Source organism: Varroa destructor, unplaced genomic scaffold (assembly GCF_002443255.2).
Source record: "Varroa destructor unplaced genomic scaffold, Vdes_3.0 BEIS01000001.1, whole genome shotgun sequence".
Lineage (NCBI taxonomy): Eukaryota > Metazoa > Arthropoda > Arachnida > Mesostigmata > Varroidae > Varroa > Varroa destructor.
In genome coordinates, this window is record NW_019211454.1 from 73,105,580 (window position 1) to 73,130,311 (window position 24,732).

At 42.1% G+C, this 24,732-nt stretch overlaps 1 protein-coding gene and 1 long non-coding RNA gene across 3 annotated transcripts in view; both read left to right on the top strand.

Annotated features, from left to right (window-relative positions):
* The first annotated feature begins 766 nt into the window (after window positions 1-766).
* Window positions 767-4,826, top strand: LOC111243119 (uncharacterized). The gene is made up of 4 exons (XM_022788213.2): window positions 767-2,027; window positions 2,544-2,767; window positions 3,070-3,208; window positions 3,405-4,826. Exons 1-4 carry the CDS (start codon window positions 1,735-1,737, stop codon window positions 3,916-3,918), a joined length of 1,170 nt encoding a protein of 389 aa, XP_022643948.1. The 5' UTR covers window positions 767-1,734; the 3' UTR covers window positions 3,919-4,826.
* Window positions 4,827-5,129: 303 nt separating this feature from the next.
* LOC147759075 (uncharacterized) overlaps window positions 5,130-24,732 on the top strand; it is a 46,011-nt gene continuing 26,408 nt past the window's right edge. Inside the window, exons 1-5 of one of the 2 annotated variants that reach the window (XR_015328541.1) lie at window positions 5,130-5,350; window positions 13,296-16,376; window positions 17,443-19,150; window positions 19,427-19,559; window positions 24,110-24,166. This is a non-coding gene — a long non-coding RNA (uncharacterized LOC147759075). The remainder of the gene's footprint in view (window positions 5,351-13,295; window positions 16,377-17,442; window positions 19,151-19,426; window positions 19,560-24,109; window positions 24,167-24,732) is intronic. The other variant, XR_015328548.1, reaches the window with a different exon arrangement.

Genomic DNA, 24,732 nt, shown 5'->3' on the forward strand with positions numbered 1-24,732 from the left:
CCATACAATCCGGGTCTTGTTCTGACGTTTCGAATTATATCGAATAATATGTTGGAGTAATCACAAGCTCCGCTATTTTCACATGCGCAAAACTCGCAGAATACCCACAGCGACAGTAGGATATAATATACATGTTGAAATATTTTGTGCGAATCTATTTCATATCCGACGCGTATTCTCTTGTAAGCTATTTTGAGCCACCACTACGAATCGGATCCCTCGCGAAGTCTACGCGCGGCATAGGAGCGGCCAAAGAAATGTGTACACCCGTCGAATCGAACCCTCATTATCGTACAGTGGGCAAATTGAACAGGGCTGAAAGGAAGAGCGGCCGAATGAGGGGACGAACAAGTTCAGGTATAAACCCCGTCAACAAGTGGTAAGCAAGTGAACTGACCAAAGGATGAAGCATTAGATGTGTTAGGTGCGCATCGTCGATGCAATAACTAGGATTACTAATACATCAACAGAGTCTGGGATGGATTCCATATTTACCAATACGCCTAGAAAGCAAGGCAGGCTAGTGATGGTCTGCAAGATTACAAACTTCTTGAAGAACGAAATGACTCGTTCGTAAGTATGGAATATCGTTCTGCGGCTACGGGCTTAAACAATGACTATTTCCCGTCACTGACTGATCGAAGAACTCACTCACTAATCAAGGTTTGGCAACCAAAGGGAGCCGTTCGACACTGATGAGAACCTCGAACGAACGCTTTTACTCAGTGGCAATTTTTTTGGAGAATGACTCACGGAAAGGTATCGATGTCTTCTATACTCACAACTAACTCTACTTTGCTAACGGCGACCTTAGCTTAGCAATGACATCTTCCAAGTTAACTATCCTAACTTAGAGATCGATAGCAAACGTTGGATTGTTGTTGTGTCGATCAATCAGTGTATTTGAGATGTTAGATGATTTAGGTTATGCATGCAAAGCAGGATCGTGAGAACAGTATCGATGACAGACCTATCATCTCTGTCAAGTACGATGCATTTTCGACGAAAAGTACTAAAAGAAGTAAAATTTGCAAAGTTATTCATACCAGACAATAGAGAGCGTACGTATAAATCATAGCGTTTCAGTAAAATGTCCTATCAGAAGGGAGGCTGAACGCGCTCATCGTAGTATAGCACAATCAATGCTCGGAAATCTATTGGAATTCTGGATCTGCCCATTCCGGAAAATGAAGCGTGCTCATTAATTGCCTAAGTGCCCATTGATATCAAGCACACGTTCAGAACGGAGAGTTGGTGGTAACTGTCGAATATATGGAGGCTGAATTTTGAAAGCGCTCTTCATTGTCCTTTGTAAATTGTGTTCCTAGTTAGGGACATCGATAGCATGCCAAGGGTCTGTACAGACAGAGTAAACAGGTCAGACAAAGACCTATGTGATACATTTCGTACTATCTGGTTGAAAAACTGCTGGCTGAGTTACAGATATATACATCTGTAGCTCTCTGCGCGTTGTCTGCAACGCATAAAGTCTTGTAGGTGATTTACACTGGGGTTCGTCATTGTAAATTGTATAATATGCTCAAGCTACTGCAGACAATGGCGTAAATGCAAGTGCTGTGTCGATATACCCATCAGCCGTTGGCTGCTATCGAGACTACGCATTATTATGTTTACGATGCGAAAAGTAGCAGTCGACCGATGATGACTCCGTAGCCGAGATGAGACAATGAAGCCCGTGAGATATCTTGAGGTCGTTAGTACTAGCCACTCGAAATGAATAACTTGCGTCGAAGGTCAAGAGAACCGAAGCGTGTGTGTAGCTCAGCGGTCCTGCTGAAACGCAAGGGATCTGCGAATATCTTCAGCGTAGAGACCTCTGCGCCTGTAGAGGCCGTTTCTCCCGGGGCCGGTAGTCCACAAATAACTTACGCGATCTCTAAAACAAGTCACTTTGGTAATGAGAATATTTTCAGCTCTTCGCGCGAGGCAGGGAAAATCGTATCTGTTAGCTCGGACCAAAGGGGTCATCGTAAAGTTAAGCTTGCCCCATTGTGCTATTCGCTAAGGTACCTAGGACAACATTATGCTATGTTGTTAGCACATGTAAATGTGCGTCTCGTACGTAGCCATGGTCGAAGTGATTGTTATGTAGCATCCTTAGCCTAGTAAGCGCCGTCATGGCAATGCAGGGCGAGGCCGATTTGAGATAAACTGAAATTGTCGCAAACTTTTCAGGTAAATGTTTGCTTGATGTATTATTGATTTGCTCCATTAAGTGATACATGACATGTTGATCGTCTCGATTTCTATTCAGATTGTTTGACAGACCTTGTTGAAGTCCAGTGACGGTGCGCAAGGCTTTAAGTGAAATATAAAGCTAAGCTTTGCTCCATTAGATAACGTAACTTAGAATTTACTCAGCCATTGGTGACTACATAGGTGTTTTGAAGTGCAGTGTAACTGTGTTCTTACGCCCTCGTTAGCAGGCTTTACATTTGGGTAAACCACGATGAATATAACGAAGTGTGATAGATTCGTGAGTAATGCGTGAGTGCGTAAAACGAATATAATGTTCAACTCAGATGGACCTTCCGGCTGGTTTACCTGGTCGCATTGTTCGCTACGGCGTTGGCTGTTACCGTGGCGTGCATGCTACTGACGGTCGTCACGTCCTATTCGACTACCTGGCGTCTTCTCTATATTCCTATAATCGGAACGGCTACACTGTCGGTGGTCACCATCGTAGTATTCAAAGCAACACAACCTGACATCGAGGTGCAAAGTAGTTACCGAAAATGTATCTGCCGTATGTGTATTTATATAAATATGTATAGTTTAATATTTTCCTCCATTGAGCTCGTCGACAACTTTAGCGTCCACTTTTTCTTCGTTGCCACTGTTTAACAATGAGTATTTCTTTAGTATACAGTTGTCGCAAAAAGCGAGTTGTTTTTATTTGCTGAGAATGGGCCTGCACCAAGGTCAGACGTAAAATTCTGATATATATGAATCACCTCTGTTTAGCAGATCTGGCATCAGTTGAACTCGCTAGAGCCGGTATGGTAAGCTTTTGCACTTACCGCCCTCACCTGTCTGGTATCTAATTAGCCGCGATGATGACTCGCTCCGCACCGGACCTTCGCGGCGGACGACAACCGGAGTTCGTTCGTGATACCCCACCGCGAGTGTATCTCAACAACACCCGCCATCTTCAACCGCACATGAAGAAAATGAAATGCAAACACGGGTACGCGTTTTTTTCCATTGCTAGCCTAATGTAGGTCAGATAGTAACTGAATTGACGATCACTAATGATCTAGACAGCCCTTTTCTACGAAAGGACATTTTAGTTTTCAGTGGGGAATAAATTGTTTGTAAATTCCAATGACAATTAAGTATTCTGATGGCAAATTGAAAAAGATCCTTATGCCTTAACCTTGCAGTAGCAGATTTCATTGGTACACTCTTCCAAGACGCCGATGGTTGTTCGTTACGCACCGAAAAAGTAAATTTCAATGTACGCTACCGAGACCGCGTGTTCGAATGCGTTATGATGACAGAAAAGCTGACGCCATGTTTGTGCCACATTTAAATGATGCAATGATTAACAATTACTATCTGAATCGAGAGTTGCCGGAGCACCAGTTTTACCAAAGCAGCCTTTTTGGTGCGTCGCGAAGATCGCTCTACGGTCGCCGAAGCAGCATAATGAGTGACATGTCTCTTGTCAGCCAACGAAGGAGGATACAACGTCTTCGTTGGGAGATTAAAGCCTGCGAGATGTACGAAGAATTGCAACGTCGTAATGCTAAAACAGGATACACACCGCAGCAAAGTCCAACCGGCACCCCCTCAACGAGACTATCCCAACGATCGAAAATAATCAATGACGCAATTATCAAGTACTGGTTGAGTCCGTATGATCCCACTGAAGGAACCGTTGTATTACATGTTTAGCGGATCGGCCGTCTTTGGCTGTATATTATTAATGTAGATTTACTAGATTTGATTTTTTGTTTATGCATATTCACTTCTTTTTACATATACTATTTTATTCTGCTACGCGTGCGTCATGCTTAGAGAAAGCTATTCGAGCTCGTCTTAAAATATAAACTGTCGTCGTTCTTGACATGACAATATCGGAACTTTTCATTGTACTCATCATTATCACACTTCAGCTGAAATTTTGCCGGCTTCAGGAGGATTTGCCCCATTTGATTCAGCAAGCGTCCTCAACATATGAAGACCGCGAACGTGGACTTACGACGGTAGTTGGTCGCTTATATGATAGAGAGTGTATTGAATTAGTTTGGCAGAGATTGGCCTAGGTAAGGACCTGGTCCTGCATGCGTTAACTGTTTATCAACTTGTGGGAGGCTCTGTATAGTGATAACTTGATTTTGGGTCCTGCAATCACTCCCTTGTAAGCTTCTGCACCTTTGGTTTGTTGTTGTTGTTGTTGTTGTTGTTGTTGTTGTTGTGGGGGGGAGGGAGGAGAGGTGTATGTCCTAATTGAATTATGGCCCAGGTGGGCGTCTATTGTACTCTTTCATTTTGTCTTTCCCGAACGTAACGCCACCTGCCACCGAAACCAAAAATCACTGATGACAACTCATGAGTGATTCTGTACCTCAGTCAAGCAGCTCCAAGATGCCACTATACCCGTAGATACGCTTGGACGTATTTTTTGGGCAGTGGCCTAAACGGCGTGCGCACTGGTTGGCACCACTTCTTAATACTCATACTAGAGATAAAAGCACGGAATAAGTGATCGATAGTAATGAAATAAAGTTAGATACGAAAGAAATATTAGGTTTCCCTTTCAAGTGACTACAACGTCTAACGATTTCACGACAAAAGCGAATCAAACAGCCCCAAATTGGATGATTGAACTCAAATCATTTATTCTCCAATAAAGCTATACTTTTTTTTTTTTTTTTTTTTTTTACTCATAGTAGACGTTAATGCAATCAAAAAGATTATGAATAGTTACGACCATAAATCGAGGGAAACAACAAAGGGTTTCAAAGCTGTCTTGATGCCCACGACTACTACCAATAGACAACAGTTGAGGTATTTTCAATTGTGGAGTGTAATTTTTTGTTTGCATTATTACCCTTCTTAAATAATTAGAAATGTAATGCTTTCGCGCAGAAAACAGTTAGCTGAGAAACGCTTTGTCGACGTGCATATAGTTACGAGGCCTAACAGAGTTGAAGAAATTTATTTTTCTGCAGTACTGAAGCCAGTTGGCCATCGCCACTCAACACGTAAGCCGTCTTTCAGAACTAGGTAAGTGAAGTGTCCGAGCAAACGCATCTTTGCCACCAGCTGCTATACGATAGACATACCGCAAACCCTTGGAAACGACTGGCCATTTCTAAGAAAGGTAAAATATGTTTTTTCAAATTAGCATCACTTGAGTTTTTTTAATGAAGATCAGCCTAAGAATCACTAAGAATTTTCTATAGTATATCAAAAACTATATTCGAACTTCAATGTCTATAAATTACAAGTTTTTTTTAATAACTTCACCGAAAACCAAATGGGGAACGCGGTCATTCGATATAATAAGATAATCATAATTTGCGCTATTCATGTAAATATACAATGTGTTAAAAATTACCACATGTTGTAAAATACAGCTCTGTGCATGTATGAACGTGTTAAATTGGCTAGGCGTTAGAGTTTGCAGGTTGGGTAGATGAATTCACATGTGGCTGAATGAATAGAGGAAGTTACACTTGGTATGGGTATTATATTTACTCTTCTTAATGAACTTATTGGCAGTTGTTACTCTGATAATTAAATTGGGATCGCGTCTTAGCTGCCTTGCGGAACAGATGTCCCTTTAGCAAATAGCGACGCCGAAAAATGAAAAAATATTGCAAATTGTTGTACGATATTGGAAACTCATAAGCTTTTTCGTAGCGATAACGCGCATTCATCGGCGAAGCTTCTCCCTCGTTTCGTACCGTAGGTTTTCAGCGCTCACTCTCGGACGTCTTAAAGCCCTCGGGCCTTTACAGATTTGTGCCTTGCGACATAGCATAGATTTCCTCATTCGCTTAGTTTCCCCTGCTACAGCCGTTTCTACCTTTCCGCTTGCTTATCTATCGGCTCCACGCATAAACACTAAGACGGGAATTCTGCTGAATGAACTCTAGCGATTAGCTCCCTTTTACGAAAGTGGGTGGCCTCTATGAAAGGAGGGTTTGTTATAAGTAGGGCCTCTCCGGTGTTAGCACCAGTGATTGCTGGCAGTGGTGGTAGACATCAACGTTATGGTTTGTGGCTCTTACCCATTTGACAACATTGCATGATATACATGACAATAGCGCCTTATATATATACTTATACACATACGCTGTTATGAAGAAAAGGGAGACTGCCTGCCAAATGTTCGTGCTGAAATAGCAGGTCCGTACGTTATTGTATTGCGACTTTGTGCCGTTCCATTCCGTATCATAATCTCTAATAAGACGAGTGGAATGCAAGTAACCTGTATGCAGTACGTTGGAGTACAGGCGTGCAGAATGCGCCGCTGTTGGTGGCTCGAGCTAGCTACCGAACTAACCGATGCGGCGAATTTACTATACGGAAGCGGTTCTTTTTTGGCTCAAGTCGTGCCTCTTCGTTTACCGGGTAGTAACCACAACTCGCAGATCGGACGGTGAAAGGAAGATCCCGTGTACCCAAGCGCAGACCTGATGCACGAGCGTGGAGGATCGCATGCAGCATACCAAACGTCGTTTTGTCCGCAGTTTGCAGCCACGGAGAAGCCGACGCTGAACCAGCACTGGCCCACACATCACTATAGCGGTGTAGTGACCGCGCACAGTTGCAGAGATGTACGGGGGGTGCTTCTGGGGTGGCTCTGCAGCCTGCTCGGACCAACTATAGGTAGTCTTCGCCTTTGTTCGTAGAGGCTAGGCCCTGTAGTCGCGCAAGCGCTACAATACCGGCATCGAGTCTGGCCAGTGCGTCCGCGAGCTGGGTTCCTTCCTTTACTGTTGAATAATCGACTATCGTCCCCAACTGGGCAAACAGCAGTACAGTAGAGCACAAGACAGTTAACAACAGCATCAGCAACAACACCCCGAACGACGACGATAACAACATCTCCTTTTCATTTTTCACCTTCGTCGCTTGTGGGAAAATTAGCAGAGGATGGACGCATCAGAGGATGACGTATACACTTGTTGCTACTGTCGTTTCGTCGCCCAAAATAATGCTTCACATTACGGCGAATGCGTTCATCGTCAAACAGGCACCTGTGAGGAAACCTTATGAACTCTGGCTAAGTGAAATCATGATGAACGCATTTCTCTTGGTTTGTCTCGCATCTAATCGATACCATTGTTTCTTTATTACAACTGTATAACAGTTTCCTTCGATGTAAGCGTAGCCGTATGATGATGCACGTGAGTCGTGCTTGATTTTCGAACTGTTTGGGCTTGCGGGGTTTCTTTGCGTGGCTTTTACGGAAAGACCAGGAACGTCAATTAGTGATAGCGTTTGCATGTTATAGGTGCAATACGTCTGCAACACTGAATGCATACTAATATACTGCAAATAAACAAAAACAAAGGGACAATCGCGACCGTAAACGACGAGACAAAAGATCCACGTACATATACAATTTCTACAAGAAGATTCGATAGAAGTGAGCACGTGATGATGCATTAGATAAATTCGCCATCTAATATGATTCAGTTAACGCCATATCGTTTTTGTTATACTGTACGATAAGCCAAACCAGCGGTTATAGCCAATGCGCATCGTTACTTGCCATGGTCAAACATTTCAACAACGGTTCATTTAAAAAAAAAAACAACGATTTACCCAGATTTTTACGGTTGAGGAGATCAATCGTAATGGTAGCAAAATTATGTTCGTTTCTGGAAACCGCCTATGTCGTCCAGAAGAACAGCAAGTAAAATGGAAGTAGGTTAACCACAGAAGCGCATTGTACATCGTACGAAAGTGCAGCGAGAACACAAATATTGCCTCAGGGGGCTAAATAATTACAGTGAAAGTTCAGAATTTACGTTCAGACCGATCAGGCCTAAACTGAGCTTAGGTTAGATTCAGGAAAGGTAGCAGGATATAATTTAGCATCATCGGATGTGTCCGGGCAGTGCAGATTATGTACGAGTAATGGATGAGTAATTTAAAAATTTTTAATCGAATCATCCGAAAGATCTGGGAAAAACGGGTGATGGTGCGGGTCACCGTTTCAATCGTTTCCAGCCGTTATTCATTCTCGAGGTGTTATGTATATATTAAATATGATGAAGAATGATGAGTGAAGACGAAACGCCCTCCAGACATATTATGAGAAGAACATCATTAAAAAATCTGGTAAATGACAGATGATTAAAAGTCAGCAGTATGGAAACATATGCGAGAACGCAAGGAACAGGTAAGCCTTGCGGGATTATTGCGCAAAAATCAGTTAGTGACAAGGAGCAGCAAGTGGTGTAATGTATCTGAAAAGGGGTGACGGGTTATTTATATTAATATGTGATATGAGCTGCTTTTCTACGAGTGTAAGCGTATAGCAAATAATCTTGGGACTTTCGATTTCGCACAACAATTCAACAGGATTGTCCTCTTATTTCCATCACCAATAGGTTTAGTATAAAAACCGGGTCCAATTACCATGAGGGGCGATGGCCATCGGTCATAATGCTATATATATATAGATAAATTTTGAAGTCAGACTGAAATTACATGCGTTATCTTCTCTTAAATATCGTCATTGAGTGGATACCTAAGGCAGTCACAGCAACGCATCTTCTTCAATCCGTAAACATTCTCTTCTGTGGACGTTGTATTACCATTATTTCTGATCAGCAAATGCATATTTATCTGCACGATTGGTAAATTCCCGCAAATTGGACAAATTCTTTCTAAATAGCACATAGATAGGTACACACCCATGTGCGTCCATATAGCTCCCTATGGAATTGAGCAAATCTGGCGTCGTTTTCACATCGGCTTCGCGACGTTTTTTGCAGTTCACTTTCAATGACAGCTGCGACAACGACGTCACCGATGATGATGACCATGGCCCTTCGCTTAACGACATCGCATTCCTCTGCTCCGGGTCTAGCTGGTGCGACAAGTCCTCTACCCTGTGGTCATCTCTTCAGTTGACAGAACTGCGAGATAATACAATGAGTCTGGTCGGCATGGGTGGGCTCCAGCGTCCAGACCCGTTAAATTTTCAAACCCGCAATGATAATAAAGATCATTAAATACCATTTCCTTCTAAACGATAAAAATGAAAACAGCGCCGTGTTCTACCTCGGTCCCTCTCATCCAACTGTTCTGTTCCCTCTCTACCGGTCATCACTGTTGAAATAAACGAATGAATCCTCTTTCCGGGATAGGGACCTCTGGACGAAGGAGGGAATCTAACAGCAGGGAATTGCGGGTGGAGGAAACGCAACGCAGTGCAGTTAAAATGGGTGAGGGAGATCCCAGCCTCGTCGACCGGTTCGAGTACGAAGCTTGCGCTTCTGCGGGAGACGGCGTCACCCTCTTACTCGTTCAAAGCGCAATATTGATAACGCGTTTTCACCAATAAATTACCTCGATATGTCGAGCAACGTGGGTGAAAGGGGCACCAAATGCATCGCAGTACTCACACCCACATCGTATCCTGCCCTCGTTTCACCAATCCACCCAATTACTTCAACCATTCCCTTAACCAACAGCCTTTTAACCACCACAGGCTTCATGCGTTAGAAAATAAAAACCTTTCAATATCACTGCCGGCACAAAGAACAGTCAACTGAAACGAGGAAGATTAGTGCTATAGTAAAGTATAAATACACCGCAATGGATTGAATATGCACGTATTAATTAACGTGTAAATGTACAGACTTGAGGGTAAGAATGGCCGAGTGCGCACGTTGAATCGGTAGACTATATACTATATATATCGACAAAGCTGAGTAGACCAATCATGGATTGTTTTATTCTTCACCGTCAATGCAAGCTACGAAACTACTTACGATTCTTAAACAGATAACAAATTAAATTTTGAGTGCTAACGAGCATTTTTTCTTTTTAGATTTAAGTTAAATAATTTGGGCGACACCGCCATGTGACAACGAGTTTATACTATTCTAACGTTGGTGACGATACTATTTCATATACTAAATCACTTGCCTAGCTATCCGCGTCGTCGTACGCAAAATTATGAACCATTTTTTAGTTAGACACCTTTGAGTCTCAAGTGATATGTACTGTGTTATCACTACAGTGACCCCAGGCATCAGTGTATGGCTCGAAAGCTGGAAGATAGGCGCCTTCTTATTCCAGCAACGCACCTTAGACTATTGCAGTCCATATGAAGTACGACTCGTATTTCAGCGAGCAGGCCGAGGCCTTCTAACTGCATCAGGGCCATTCAAGTTCACAGAAAACTGTTCGTCGTCTGATGGCACAGTATTTAGGCTAAGACACGTGCGTGTGTACGCGGGTGCGGCCGCGTCAACTTACGATAAGAAGGCTGTAGAAGTACATCCCTTTCGACTCTATAGACAACGGATCCGCAAATCCGCCCACGGAAAAGGCGAGACCAGCTTTATCTGGCAGAGGAAACAGCCGAGATCACTGAGTACTACCGCAACGATGGGATATACATGAGGGCGACGGAAGATTCCGCTGTGTGGGTGCTACGGTGCCGATTTGTGCCATCGGAAGCCGGAGGTTGTGCAACGCGCTGCTCGGCTTTGGAAACAAAGTAATTCTGTCCGAGGCACACACGAGGAGATGACGTGATTGGCTTCGACAGCGCAGTCTACGCAAGAGGATGTGAAATGAAAGCATCCTGCGGGATATATTACGTATTGGCCGTTTCTCTAGTAAGACGGCTCGAAAGTCAAATATCTGAGGTGATGTAAGCTATGTTTATGTTGAAATCGTTTAGAAGCTGAGATTTGGTAGCAGTATATGAGCTGAAATTATTGGAATATCTGTATTCAGACACCAGATAGAACGACGCGAAACTGAACGAGATTTTCGCAAAAATTCGCTTTATTTTGTTAAACAACTCTGTTGAAGTAAATGCTGCCCAGGCCTACAAACAACTGGGCCAAGATGGGTTATTGGAGGAAACGGCCCAAGGATAGTTTTGTCGCTTTCGTGCTGGAGGACGCGTGAAAGGTGTTCTCTAAGCTGTCGGTCAGTTAGGCAAAAAGTTGAATTTATTGCGAAAGATTGATAGCTAGTAGCCACGATATAGTTGAAGAACTAGAGATCGATCATCGAACAGTTTTAAACCACTTAAAGGCAGTTGGCTTTAAAAAATCAATATTTCGGTGCCACAAACAAGAAACCCAGAGAATTTATTCGATCGTATTTTGGAACTGCGAAACTTCATAGAAACACGATAAAATCTAACCGGTTCTGGGGCGGCATATCACGAATGATGAAAAGTGGATCACATACGACAATAAAAACGTGCTCGACAATTCGTAGCAAAGCTCAGACTGAGATTAGGAGTAAAAAGGAATCACACATTATAAGCTTCTGTCAGCTGGTAGAACCGTTCATTCGTAGCTATACGGTCAACAGGTATCAAGACTAAAGCAATCACAAATTGACAGAAATCTCGTCTTTTATTTTGCCAGTGCCGGACTACGTTACGTCTTTAGCGACCCACCAAAAAAATTGAGAGAACTTAGATAACAAAGATGTGGCACTTTCTTACTATTACTATTCGTATCGGTCTCTGTAGAACTCATTGTTAATGGTCATACCTAACTATGTTTGAATGGCAAAACTTAAGTTTCAATGGAGAAATGCAAAACCCACTTGTTATAGTTTTTTACTCAGAAACCACAGAAGTTCTATAGTGTTACCGCCAAAAAGCAGACGACAATCGATCAAAATAGTGCATATTTAATTTGACGATACTGTTTCAAAATATAAATAATATTAGCTTGAATTGTTGGTATGAAAACGGTCAGTACTTCTTCGATAATCCAATATATGTAACACTAATATGAGTTACAACTAGAAAATAGTAGCCTTTTTAGTAGAAGGAAATCATAACTACCGCTGATATGCAGAATTGCGTACAACTCTTACATAAGAGTAAATTTATGGGGCATCATATGTGACAACGGATGATCATTGGCTTTATTCTTCTGATTCTGAAACGAACTTTTAATTGTGGCCTTAAATATCGCCAATTGCGTCGAATACTTGGAATCGATTCTTGGGAAAATTCTGTTTCGGACTTTAGATTCCGCAAATCTGTATCCTTCGGTTTTTGAAAACTTTTGTAGAAACTCTTCATTGTAAAAGCGTTGTTGCCTAACACAACCAACCACTTTTTCTAATATGGACGATCTCGCTCTGGAAACAGAAACTTCAGCTTTAAGGTTCCTATTTTACGTATGCGTGTAACAAGTCGATCGATTAAAATATCTCCCTCTTATACAGGCGTATTTCTGGCAGGACAAGGGATGTAATGCTTTGTAGTGACTTGGACTTTTCTTTACCTCTGATCAAGTTCATTTCAAAATTTGGCTAAAGGCTCAAAGTTAAACCCATCTCTAAACTGCTTCTGTGCACATTTTTTGTCGTGGCTAGTTTTCGATTCTTCACTGCGCCATTACTATAAGCTTGTAGCACACTCAGTTCTATAATGGTCCCCTAGTGAACCTAACGGATATTCGTAAACGATTTGGATTTTCTTTTTAAAGTATAGTTGAACGTGATCCGCAAGCCGAATCGCGCTTTCGGTACACTTCCAAATTTCGGACAATACAGGAGTCCGTCAGATTCAGAGACTCTGTTGTCAACTCGTCACTAATTACGGGATCATTGAAATATATTAATTAGCTGAGACCTATTTATAATGAAAATAATTTTCACAATACTAAATTATCAAGCACAGTTATTGATATCCATTTATTTTGACATCAGAAAACCGCCATTTTTCAAAATTTGGTATTTAGTTCAGCTCAATGATCTTCGCTTTTGCCGACGTATTAATCGAATTAAATATTTATCGTGATAATGTCGCGATAAATACGCCAAACGATATATACTGAAGCCCTGACAAAACGTATCGAAACATGGTGCATCGTACGCTCTGCAATATATTGACCAATTACTTTAAAAGCAAATGAAAAGCGGCTTCTTTTCAGATTGCTGATAAACCTCAAAGCGTCGTCGAGCATAATTGATCAATTTTACTTAAAAGCTGAATTCCAAATCAGTTTGCTGAGCGCGGAAATAAATGAGGACGGAGATAACCGTCATAACTGTGCTGTATAACTTAATCTTCCATTTCTTAAACTTTTCAGCCTGGATTTTCTACATATATATGCTCCTGCTAGTAGAATCCCGTTGCCGAAGAAGGCTTCTGCCGAAGTGGTACAACTAAGCTAAAAATTAGCACAGGAGATTTACGAGGTGTATACGAAGAACCACTTACGTTTAAGTTTTTGCTTATGGCCTTAAGATGCGGACGGCATTTAATGACGGTGCGATACTGGTCCTAAATGACTCCGGTAAGCTCCATTGAAGCAATATGGGAGCTTGTTGCTTGCGTACTGGCTTTAGGGAATGCAATGACTAGTTTGATAATGATTGAATGGTTCGTTTTGAAATTCGGGGCAACACTCTCTATCATAGGTCTCTGGGATGCGACAAATTCATCCACGCGCTATGTCCATGTAAATATATCCTGTAATGCACTTGTACTATACAGGCATATAAATTGACGACGCATGATCAAATAAAGTACAGGTCCTGTTTTTCTTGTCCACTTTGCACCATCGATAGAGGTTCATCTTGCGACTCCTTCTTGCATGACGAACCTTACCGATGTCCGTTGGGGAGTTTAACATCGGACTACCGGACTGTGCCAAGCTAACAGGGCCTGTGCAGCTCAATGGTGTAATAAGGAGCCTTGTGTCGTGGATTGAATCGAACCAGCACGATGCGCAGTAGGGGGTGAACGGTGGAGTGTTCTAACTCGTAAGGTTTCATTCGCCGCCTTCTTTTCTCTTCGTCCCCTCCCCCTGCTCCTCGCATTGCCGAAGAACGCCCTCGAGCATCAACCATCCTAAATCCGTTGGGGTCATAGTAATATCCTTGTATACATTTGAAGCTCTCAAGCCCTTCGGGTGTTTGCTCTAAGACGGGCCTTTTCAAAAAGTTAGATATTGCTTTATTGCTTAACGCTTATGGTGCTGCACAAGCGGTAGGTTTCCGAAGGAGGCCGCTCTTCAAAGCCGGTAACGACGAAAATGACGGCATCCCTCTCACTCGGCCAGTCAGTCACTTACTGTGGCTTCGTTTGCCCTATATGTTCCTTCCGCCAAACATCGTTATGTATCTCGTCTACTCCGGAAGGAAGAGTAGGAAAGAAAGAAAGAAAGAACGTGTTCGAAAAGAACAAAATGACGACAATGCGTACGACGCTGTCGTATCCGCGGAGAGCCTCGTCGTGGCATAGCCAAATAAAAACTTTTATTATTTGTGGCTGGTTACGAGTATCTACAGAAGGTTAAACTTGAGTCACCCGAGGCAAAGAAGTCAAATATATACACAGATATATTAACAAACGATTAAAAAATGTATACAAGGGCAAATGTAGTGTAGATAGTGTACATATAAAGACAGATACGCTCACAGGTATGATATTGTCACATGTCGCTTCTCCTCTTTCTTCAGGCTTCTTTCTCCAAGATCCAGGCCGTTGTACAATCCTTATTTTTTCTAATCGCATTGCTCTTTGCTGAACTCTTTACTGAAACTGGGAAAAATGATAAAATGATGCCCCGACAGCTTCAGATATCTAAAGTCGCCGTCATCGTCAAATACATTCTCATTATCATCATCGTTGGGCTAGAATAAATCATGAAAATGTTCTGGAAAAACTGTGTTCGTAGAGTACTAAGTTATTCGAAACTGCTCTTTTTCTGCACGAAGGCGCTGCTCCTTTTAGATTCCCCGGTCCGATTTTTTTGTCGTTGAATCACACTGTTTATCATATAGCCTTATGTTTACTATCTTCTACACGTGAGGAAATCAAGCGGCGGATAGCAACCGGAAATCACAATACCCTTACTGTTTCCTGATGGTTGGCGATCTATAGAGAAGCTTGATGGGGCTATCAAGGGCTCGATGGGAAAAGGTCAATGTTAGGCGTTTCTCACCAGTGAGACGCAGGCTGCTGGATTGCCGTTCCACAGGATACAGCGGAAGGGAGGGTATACTCCGTGTTGGGTCGGCGGAAATACACAAACCGTCCCGTCTATTTTTCGACTCTGTGACCTACGCTATACGATGGATAGTACTTTCGATCGTACGTCTAAAAAGCACCGTTACGCTCAGTAATCAAAACGTGGCTAAGACCATATACTACAGCCGTGGTGTATAACCAAGGGATCAGGGTCATTTGCGTAACCCATGGAATTCCTGGCCAATATCGGCTGGGCAAGAGGTCCTGCGAGATATCCTGCAGGGGCCATATCTCTCAGCTAGCTAAATTGTTGGCCATATACGAAGAATACTGTACAACTTACCTTATTTGTAAGTGAGTGGTAAGGACCCCCCCTGGTTTAGCTGCTGTATTCATGACGTGGCTTCAATCATTCATTTATCAAATTTTACATTATTCATATTCATGCACCATAAGCAATAGTCATTGATGCACGACCTTTTTCATTGCATCGTCAGGGGATTTGGGTAGCCAATTAAAAATTGCATCCAGCCGTTGAAAAAGCCGCTTACATACCACCGGACGAATGAGCGCGCAACGTCTTTGCATATTCATGAGTTTCCATCACTAATCGCTAACTTCGCATTATAAATTTTTCCATCAGCCTTTACTTCTCATACAGGGGTCGTACAAGGATAGTTGGATGTTGCTGGAATGAAAATGTGCGCGCATTGGTAAAGTTCAGAACTTAGACTCAGGCAGTTTCTATCTAGTACTCATTTTTAGGTTTGTTAACAAGTATTTTCCAATGTGTTTTACACTATCAGAATTCAATTAGCCGTAACGAATCAACATTGATGATTAATGGTATGAGTTATTTCTCTAAAAGGTATAGCCCAAGCTTGGTTTGAACAGCCCTTAGAAACAATTTGTATGAAGTGCGTTATTAACAGTTTCCATTTCTTCTAGATTGACACTTTTTTTTTAGTAACACCACATTTTTTATTCCTGTGACAATGAGTTATTGTATTATGTACTTTTAGTCACGGTTTTCCCTGTCTCTCTAGCAGGTGGTGTGTACCGCCTCACCAAAAGGTAGCAGGTTTCGCCTCGGAAAAGTTTGCCAACCGCGTTTCGGTCCTCAATCCGTGTCGGAGGTATAACAACGAAAGTAATTCCCCAGTGAACGAAACAGATGAAAATCAATTGGCGAAAGGTTAGTATCACACGGAGTGTAGATGAAAACTTTTTTCTCTTTTAGAGCCACCTATTGCAATGTGTGGTTTATGTTAATGTATTGACAGCACTTCCCAGCATCGGTGACGATTCCATGCAAAAAATCAATCATTACGACCTCATGACGCGGGTGCCGGAAGAGACGTTGGGATGCAGAGTTAAACCGTAATCTATTGTTGGATTCAGAAAGTTCATCAGGTACACACGCTCCAAATTTCTGTCTAAAACCCAAGAGACATAAATGATTAACGACAATCGCGTGGCTGTAGACCAGCACTTGTTTGTCTGACCAGCTCGAGTTATGTGTCAGCTGTCTTCCTTTGGAAGGACCTTCAGATAGTTGGCATTAGCATTAAACAATCGGTCAAGGCGGGGGGCATCTGTTAGGTTCCAGTTAGTGTTTTCAAACTTGACAAACTATTTTTTAATAGTCTTTTAACGATAGCATACAAAGCAAATTTACCGAGCTGATACGGCCTCGACGAAATACATAGTCTCGTAGAAGGGTCATAGAAGGGTCGAAAATGCCCTCTTCCCACTTAAAACATTCATCTTTGAGAGCTTTTTCAGTCGAAATCACACTCGCAGCGCGATGCCATCGCACCATGTCGTTCAATTTTATACCAGAGTAAACAACAAATAAGGAAAAAATGAAAAAAAAAGGAGCCTTAAAAAAGCACAGAAATTTTATCTCCTACCCGACGCATCTTATGCCTAATTAATTAAGACCCCTGACTTATCATTAGGGTGGAAAGCTCCTGGATAATGTATTGAGTTAACCTGAATTCTGAAACAAATTGGTTTTTCCAGAACTAAGATATTATTCATAGTACAACGAAAGTTAACCGGTGTGCTATTTTCTATTTTTACTCTGTAATATACGCGATTAAGCCCCACCGTGTCACGGGAATAAACCGCTAGCATTGCTATTGGCTTTGAGATGTTTAGTTCTGCGTACGTATTTATTAAGTTTCTCTTAGGCGCTCCCACTTCTCATATCTTCCTTATGCATTTTATGTGTCGTTCTTGACGCACCACTGATTCAGATCGCATGATGAGGATGCTGATGATGATACCGATAGACTGAGCTCCTGTTACTCGTGTACAGTACACCAAACAGCAGATTCGATGAAATTGTGCCCCGCTGCTAATGGCGTCCCGTCGGCTTTTCTCAACGTATAGTTTCACCCAATCGCTGGGCTCACCGACCGATCGGTGGTCCAATGTTGAATGTCAACGTCGTTACGGTCTGCCAGGGCGCTAAGGAGCATTCGCCTGAGCGAAGTCATCACGACTAATATTGATGGTTAAGTCCGTCGCCTCAGGCTACTGAAAGGAGGAACTCTATGGGATGCATTCATTACGCTAGTCTTTCGGCACCAGGGAAAAACGTTGAGAAGACGTATAGGCTGGTGAGGACGGAGCTTAAAGGGGTAATGCGAAGCCGCATAGGGTGCGTTACTAGACAGCATTGAGAAAGGAAGGGCCGAGGGGCTATTGGTTCGAGATAATGTCGTCGATTATCGTTTCTTCATCCTGGAACGTTTTCGGTTTTCCTTTGGGCCTTTATGCACAACCATATGATGATATGGTTAAGATAGAACTAAACAGATGGCCCAACAAGAGATTTTGAGGATAAAAACGTCATTGTAACGATACCTTCATCGTGAGACTCGAAGTAGCACTTGTATATAGGTCTAGATGTATCTAGCCGTTTATTTAGTCTTCAAAGACTGTATATTTAGGTAATTCGATTATTTGCCTTCACTACTATCTTCGTTAGTACACCAATTACTAGCTATTTCATGGTCTTTTATCTAGAATGAACATAACGAGAAGGTATACGCTAATTGTATTGATAAATACTGAATCTTATCCAAGGCTCTATAGAATATTTACAAGGTTCCACCTCAGGCTCTAAAACGTTCACTAGTATTTTACACTAGAGGTTTACCACTAGAATTATTTTACAACAATTAAAACAATCATACAAAGCCTAGAATCTACGAAATTCCGCATTCAAATAAATGCGACTCATTGTGTAAGAACCTGCTGTATTGAAATGGGTTTGTTGATCACCTTGGACTCTTTCCGGTCCGATATAGTCCTAACAAAATTTCACAGTTAACCAATTATTTACCCAGCTGTATTTTTTGTGGATAAAACCAATAACTGAGCTACGTAAAAGGAAAATTGAGTACGTAATTGTCAAAGACAAAGATGGCACTAAAAAGAATTTCTGCGTATGATTAAATAGGCAGGTTAGCCTGCACCATGTGTAATTGTATTTATGGCCTGAATATTTGAAATGTTAAACGTGGAGCCTTTGATCCATACGGAAGGCTACAAAAACGCTTGATTGTCATTGGAAGATCCGTGTAGCAGAACTCTTTATATATATCCAAATTATTTCAGGTTTCACTACCACTCCTTGCAGTCAAGCAGAGGTTACTTGGATAATTTAGTTTTATCGCGTTCGAAAGCTGTAATTAATATTTATGATTTTATATTGTATTCAAGGATAACAAACATTGGTTTTGCTATATTCTTCACGAATATGGCTACACAGATATGTATATACAGTAAGCCACATACATGTTTCACATCGGATGAGACCTTCTCTCAACACTGCTGGTATGTAACGATAACAGCTCAGACCCCTTGGTCGCTGGGAGCCGCTTGAAAGTGATGTCCCTTCCCGTGAACATGTTCCTCGTCTACCCATCACCATCCGTAGCGTCTTCCAGCGAAGCGGTAAGCAACCCTTCGTGTCTGCCGCTTGATGACCACGTTCACAGCTCTAACGTTTCTTCCAGTGACCCTGAACGTCATGTAGAAACACCCTCACTCGCCGCCGTCCTCGTTTTTCCTTTCCTTTAAGGGCTTTTTCCATATATCTGACGCCGCATGTGTGGTTGGCCCGAAGGCCCCCAACATGAACTAATTTCCATATTTATTCAATTACGTCGTCGTTTTTCTACGAACCTCTTAACCTGTAGGTACGATCTCAACCCTCGACGATGTTTACAGGCGAAGGCCAAGAGCATTCTAAGGACATTGCCGAGCGAACCAAAATAAAGGAGAGACCAATGGCTCGTTGGTTGAACTGTTCCTATGGACAGAAAAAGCACATGGAGATCACATGATCGCAGGACTCATTTGAGTAAGCCAGATTAAGGTCCGATTCTACCAAATGTTTTTGTTGAGAAAAGTCTGCTAAAAAAGCTTCGTGAGCAAGAACCGACATTTCTACAGGTGTCTTATTAACACATACACTGAGCTTCTAAACAACGCATATGTGTATACGTGCCTGCACCCAAGTCTAGATAGACAAAAAAATATTTTACCCAAGCTGCAACCGGTGTGTGTAACGAACGCTGCAGATATGTTTGTTCTCTTTTGGTTTCTGACTATTAGAGCATTATTAGACGTTTTCGGACGGTTCAAGCTTGCCAAGCTCGGTTTTACCATATCGTTAGGTGATCCCAATTGATTGCGCAGTAACCGATAAATGTAAGATGATCAGGAAGGACAGATGCAATGTGCCCTTGTACAACGAAGTCTGTTTTGCCCAAAAAAAGCTTCGTGACAAATAATTAGATATCGATCAAAGATTGCTCAATTCATTGTTTATCATGTTTTTCACTCTTCTCATTGTACTTCTTATGGAACATCACAAGGCTTCCTTGAGCTGGCGTTCCCAGAGCAAACAGGAAACTGACGCTTCATAGGCCTACATAATGTATTGACCTATAAAGCCTTAATAGACTAGCGTTCGTGTAACCGCAATTTTCACTTTATTCCATTCACAAAACATCGTCAAGTGTAGCTCAGTGGTTTGATAAAATTCAATATGAATATTTAAATCTATTGTTTTACAGAAACCAAAATGATTTCTCGTCCGTCCTAGCGGTAATCAAATCCATCCACTTAATCAACTGTGTAATTAAAAATAATTTTTAAGACCAGCGCCCGATCAGAGTCCATGCTTCACGTAATTCCTTATGTCTAAAGCAAAGGCTATCAGAAACAAGGCTTATTTCAGAAGCATGCTTCCGCAAAACCCTTTGCATACATAGCCATTACATGAGCCTATAAATGGCCATAAGTTTTCGCCAGTTGATTAATTCGTATTGGATGCCGCGGTTGTTTTCTCGAAGCCGCTACGTAGATGCCCTAAGAGGCCGGAAGTGAGCACGCGGGCTAAGGGCTCCGCCATTGGCTAGGCCATATTTCACACTCAAATATTTCCTTACCATTACTATGACAATTATTGTAATTATTATTAATTTTAAAAACGGTCAGCGTGTTGAGCGACCAGGAGTGAGCACCCACACGGGATATACCGACGCTGAGCATCTAGAACTATGTTGAATGCTCTAGGCCATCGCGATGCATGAATATCCCATACAAAAAATTTCAGCGTTCTTTGGTTTCGCCACTGTACTAGGACAATGCAGCGCCAGAACGCCGTTACACAGAGCGCGTGCATTGAGAACCGTATGTATGGGCCTATTTCACTACTTATCGCTATCTACATTTTATAGAGCTTATGACATTGCGTCTGCAGCTGTTTCATTAATAGATCAATCATGGGTTGAAACGACTCGTTAGTGTCGAATTTTCCATATTTTCGTGTAAAACAGATATGACAGCACATAATACACGACAAATGTGATTAGATAAAGAAACAATAATTAAAGAGGTATATGCGGCCAGGGCCCTTTGGTGTGAGAGCGGCACAAAGGCTGATTGCTGCTCTAATATAGATTTTTTCGTTAAAAACAAATCAACGGACACGTGCTGAGTAGTTTATCTCAGCCAGTTAAAGGAACAGCTTAAGATATTAGACATAAAGCGATAGAATCTATTCGTGTTACACTTTATCTATACCAGAGTTTCCAAGGCAATGGTATATTATTGTTTACGATATGATTTTTAAAGTGTTTGCTAAACGTCTCCCTGCGATAAAATTAGAATACCAGACATGTTAGGGAAGTAACACCTGAATGATTCTAATCTTCCTATAAGAAAAACCGGAAAGATCACATTCCATTAACGTGACTAATTAAAGTACGTATAACTAAATTATCAAGATAAAAAAAGTTGGAAAACACACCAATCTATTCTTTTCTTACTTCAAGCGGCTGTTCTGTTTGTGTAGCAACTGCACCTACTTCAGGTGCATCGCTAAACTCTCTCGAAAGCCCCTAGATGTATGCGTCGCATTCGAGACGGACAGCTACAGATAGATATAGAATTCCTGTACCACTATCACGGTAAGGCACAGTTATGAATAAGTTAATCCAATCATTGTAGGAATTTAAACTGCAGCAAAGTTAGATGTCTCGTATTCACGTATCCCGGGATAAATCTAATGCAGCGTCTCCCCTGAGAGAACGCGGATCCTTTGCGAGAACTCCCTGGTAGCGATTATAAAAGTGGAACTTCAGGATGCTCGTTCGAGTGGGTTCGTTTTTCAGAGCTCTGTTAGTCGGAGGCAGTCGGTTGCGGGCAGACGCCATTGGGAGGCGTAGAAAGCTCCCATCGGTACATTCCTGTCGGCGATCAGTTTCGTACACTCGTCGTTGGGTTAGTGTCGACCCGAACGAACAAACGGAGTATAAAAACATACTAAGTCAATTCATAGAAACGCTGCGACAGGGCCTCGTTCAGCCCAGTGCCATCGTCAAGTTGGCCACGTCGTGGCATTTCATATTCCACTAGTATGCGAGTTTGCATGAGCTCATGCCCTAACTGCTGCTTCCTCGCTTTCGCGCTTCTTCTTCATATCGGCCCAGAACAAAGGCCATTATTATTGTTATTAACAACGAATGCATGAGGGGTTGGCGGACACGGCAGTCTTCCGAAAAGCGCCGAGGGCCTTCCTATCTGGTATCTTTACAAAAATACGTTGCATCCCCCACCTCTTTGCTGTTCATCCGTTCTCATTGAACTTCCCACGTTCGTTGATGCTACTTTACTTCGTCAGACTGTTAGGTTGGGAGAATGGCTCAGGATGACGGCACCGAGGGAATGAGCTAACAGGGTGGGCATACACGCAAAAATCCTGAAGTCTTGAACTTCCCTCTTCTCTTTACTCGTGTTCGCAAGAGATCCGTGTCTACAAAGGAACGAAACCATCATACGGGCTACTGCTTCCGTTAGTTTTGACGGTCCTTTTGGAGAGTATGTTGGGTGAGATCTTCTTGTCTTGATTCCTACTCTCCATCGCTGTCTTTCGTATTGTTGACGACCTAACGGTAAAAACGTCCAAAGGCGACAACACGCCACTAAAAGAATTGCCGGTGACCATAGCCAGTATCGCACTTCCGTAACGGATCCCTTTCTATGCTTGCCGTTCTTCTTTTTTCTTTTAAGCCAGGCGTCTCTTCCATATTTTCTCCTTTTTTTCAGCAGTACACCAAAGCCTACTGCAGGTGCTCCCCAGAGTTGGCAGGCGTTGACGCGTGTCTCTAAAGGTCACAGGATCAGTGTCAGTAATTGCGTCTCGACGCAGTTGTCGTCCATTGGCCAGATAAACTTTCTTATCCTATCCTTGTTGGGCTTTTTTTTTTTGATGTCTTATTGCTTTACCTCTCATCCTCCGTGCCGTGCACGCTGCGCGCTCAAGCTCTTTTCCGCTATCCGTCTTCAGTAGTGGGAACGTTTCACATTTCAGCGGAAGTCGCCGGCCATCAGCAGGCAAGCAAGAGCCCAAAAAGACTGGAATGTTAATAGTGATTTTTGATAGTATAATTGTTTTCCCGATGTTGAGGACGCTACGAGCATATGAGACATGAGCAATGTAACGGGAAAGAGATGACGAGTAGGTTCACCATTTAAAATTATCCAGTCATGACTTCGTCGCGTAATGAATGTGAAATGGAAGCATTTAGAAAAGGCCAGGAGAGCTAGTAGCCGGGTTGAAAAAAATCCTGACGCAAGCAGTGAGGGACCAGAGCGGGTAATAATGAGAAGTACGAACTTAAGTGCCATACAAAAATCTTCGTTTAAACGAAACTGGTGCGCCACATAGAATGAGTCATTGAGAGATATCCAATTAGAAAATTAAAACTAGAGCACGTTACTGCGTTTTCCACAAATTATCTCTTTACACTCTTCTGCATACACCGAGCATAAGGCACCAATCAATTGGGAGAAACTTTGACGTTCAGGTAAGGCTTACCTGAGCTGTTTTCGGATCAGTTATATCGCCTAGTTGAAAAAAATGTTTTACTTCATACGATCAAGTTCGAAATATAAATAGTTCTGAACAAACATTATTTAGACGTAATTCTGTCGCTTGTAATGCATATTAAAGACCAAGTTGGCATATCTCGCTAATGATTATAAAATTTAATTCATAGGCAGAGTTATATATACATACATAGTGTAGTAATAACCATTGCGATAGGTAGCTCAAGGCTATGAGGTAGTAAAGCCATTAGCAGCAATTGGCTGGAACAGCATATGTCTGACTCAGTCTTTGTCCTTTGAGATGGGCTAATCCGCATATCGCATTTGGTCTTCGAGTATCTCAAGTAACTATCGAAAGCACAGTCAGACTAAATCAGGTAGAGTCGATGGTCCGAAGGCAGAGGATATGGAGTGGGAAAGATTTACGGTTCTAGACATTTACCAAAGAGAGTGCTGAACGTGCTGATTAATTTTGCCAATAAATAAATCGTTTTCTTCATTCTACCTTTGAAGGCCCAACGACTGATGCCGCAATTTTGCTCGACCCTCACCTCTAATCGATAACCTCGAGTAAGTGGCGTAAGTTATTCATGTTCAGTAGCGTCTCTATGTAGTAGTTCTAACGAGTAGAAAACATCGCTTATATATTTTTTTTGCATCGCTTGTATATTTTCATATATTGTATACGTTTCCATGTGGTAAGATTGTAATATTTGTAAGGCATAGGTGTTTTTTTTTGTTTAGTTTCCTAATTTGATTATGCTACAATAGTTATAAGCAAGGCATTTTGTTTGTACGATTTTAGATAACATCAGTTGGTGCTAGAACCGCCTTCTACATTATACATACACTGGAAAACCAACGGGGACTTTGCGTACGCCCTCACAACTGTTGGGCCCAAAAAAAAACTAAATAAAGGATATTCTAGTTAGGAAAACCCAGTGATGCAGAACATTGACCTTGAAATAATGGCTTGCGGCTATCTCAAAAAGCAGGGACGATCTTTCCGGTCGACCATTGAGCTAAATCTAATATTATATATTAGCTATTACCGTTCAAATAACCATAACAGCATTACATCGCGCAAAGCCAAGAGGAAGCTTGTTATGAGTAGTAAGCTTTACAGACGCACTAAG

What these genes read in the sequence shown, in the direction of transcription:
- LOC111243119 (XM_022788213.2), top strand. Translation starts at nt 1,735, where the DNA reads ATGAATAACTTGCGTCGAAGGTCAAGAGAACCGAAGCGTGTGTGTAGC. An exon ending in CCATTGTGCTATTCGCTAAG is followed by an intron (nt 2,028 to 2,543) that starts GTACCTAGGACA and finishes TGTTCAACTCAG; the next exon opens with ATGGACCTTCCGGCTGGTTT. An exon ending in TTACCGAAAATGTATCTGCC is followed by an intron (nt 2,768 to 3,069) that starts GTATGTGTATTT and finishes GTATCTAATTAG; the next exon opens with CCGCGATGATGACTCGCTCC.